We start from the raw sequence: 542 nt of genomic DNA, 5'->3' as shown, positions 1-542 counted from the left end.
GAAAGCAAAGACATACCTTAGATACTGTATGTAAAATTTTCTTCTTGTGTTTTAGCACTCCGAAACCTGGGCAACAGCACTCATGGTAGCCTCTGGACGTGGTCGTGTCGACATAGTGGAGCAGTTGCTTGCCTTAGGCTCTTCTCTCACCTTGCGTGCAGCAAACGACTGGACTGCAGCTGACTGGGCCCAGTCAACAGGACAGCAGGAGACTCTTGATTTGCTGCATGCCTATAGGTAAGAATATATTTATTTGTCTCAAATGATCCTACCAGTAGGTAGAACTATTAACTGTTATTATTTATCTAACACCTGTGTGATTCATTGCTAATACCAGAGGAAAAGAATCTTCCCACAACAATATGGCTAGCACTGGCAGCATAAGATTTATTTGGTTGTTAGGTGTTTTGTAGAATTTTTTTGTATGCATGAAACCTTGTGTACGATGGTTGGTTGAAATATTTAGAGAAGAAAAATTGATGTTTTTGCAATACAGTATACTGGAGATCATACATACACTTGCTGGGTCAGTTCAAAAGATC

The 542-nt window shown here is 40.2% G+C and overlaps 1 protein-coding gene across 1 annotated transcript in view; it reads left to right on the top strand.

Annotated features, from left to right (window-relative positions):
• The window catches only part of LOC119594353 (3'-5' RNA helicase YTHDC2-like), a gene marked incomplete at its 3' end in the record, with an annotated part of 122633 nt that overhangs the window by 51174 nt on the left and 70917 nt on the right, over positions 1 to 542 (top strand). The window contains 1 exon segment of the mRNA XM_037943411.1: positions 56 to 237. Coding sequence (XP_037799339.1) covers positions 56 to 237 — 182 coding nt within the window.

The sequence above is a fragment of the Penaeus monodon genome, chromosome 33, assembly GCF_015228065.2.
Source record: "Penaeus monodon isolate SGIC_2016 chromosome 33, NSTDA_Pmon_1, whole genome shotgun sequence".
Classification (NCBI taxonomy): Eukaryota; Metazoa; Arthropoda; class Malacostraca; order Decapoda; family Penaeidae; genus Penaeus; species Penaeus monodon.
This window is presented reverse-complemented; position numbering and strand designations above follow the sequence as displayed.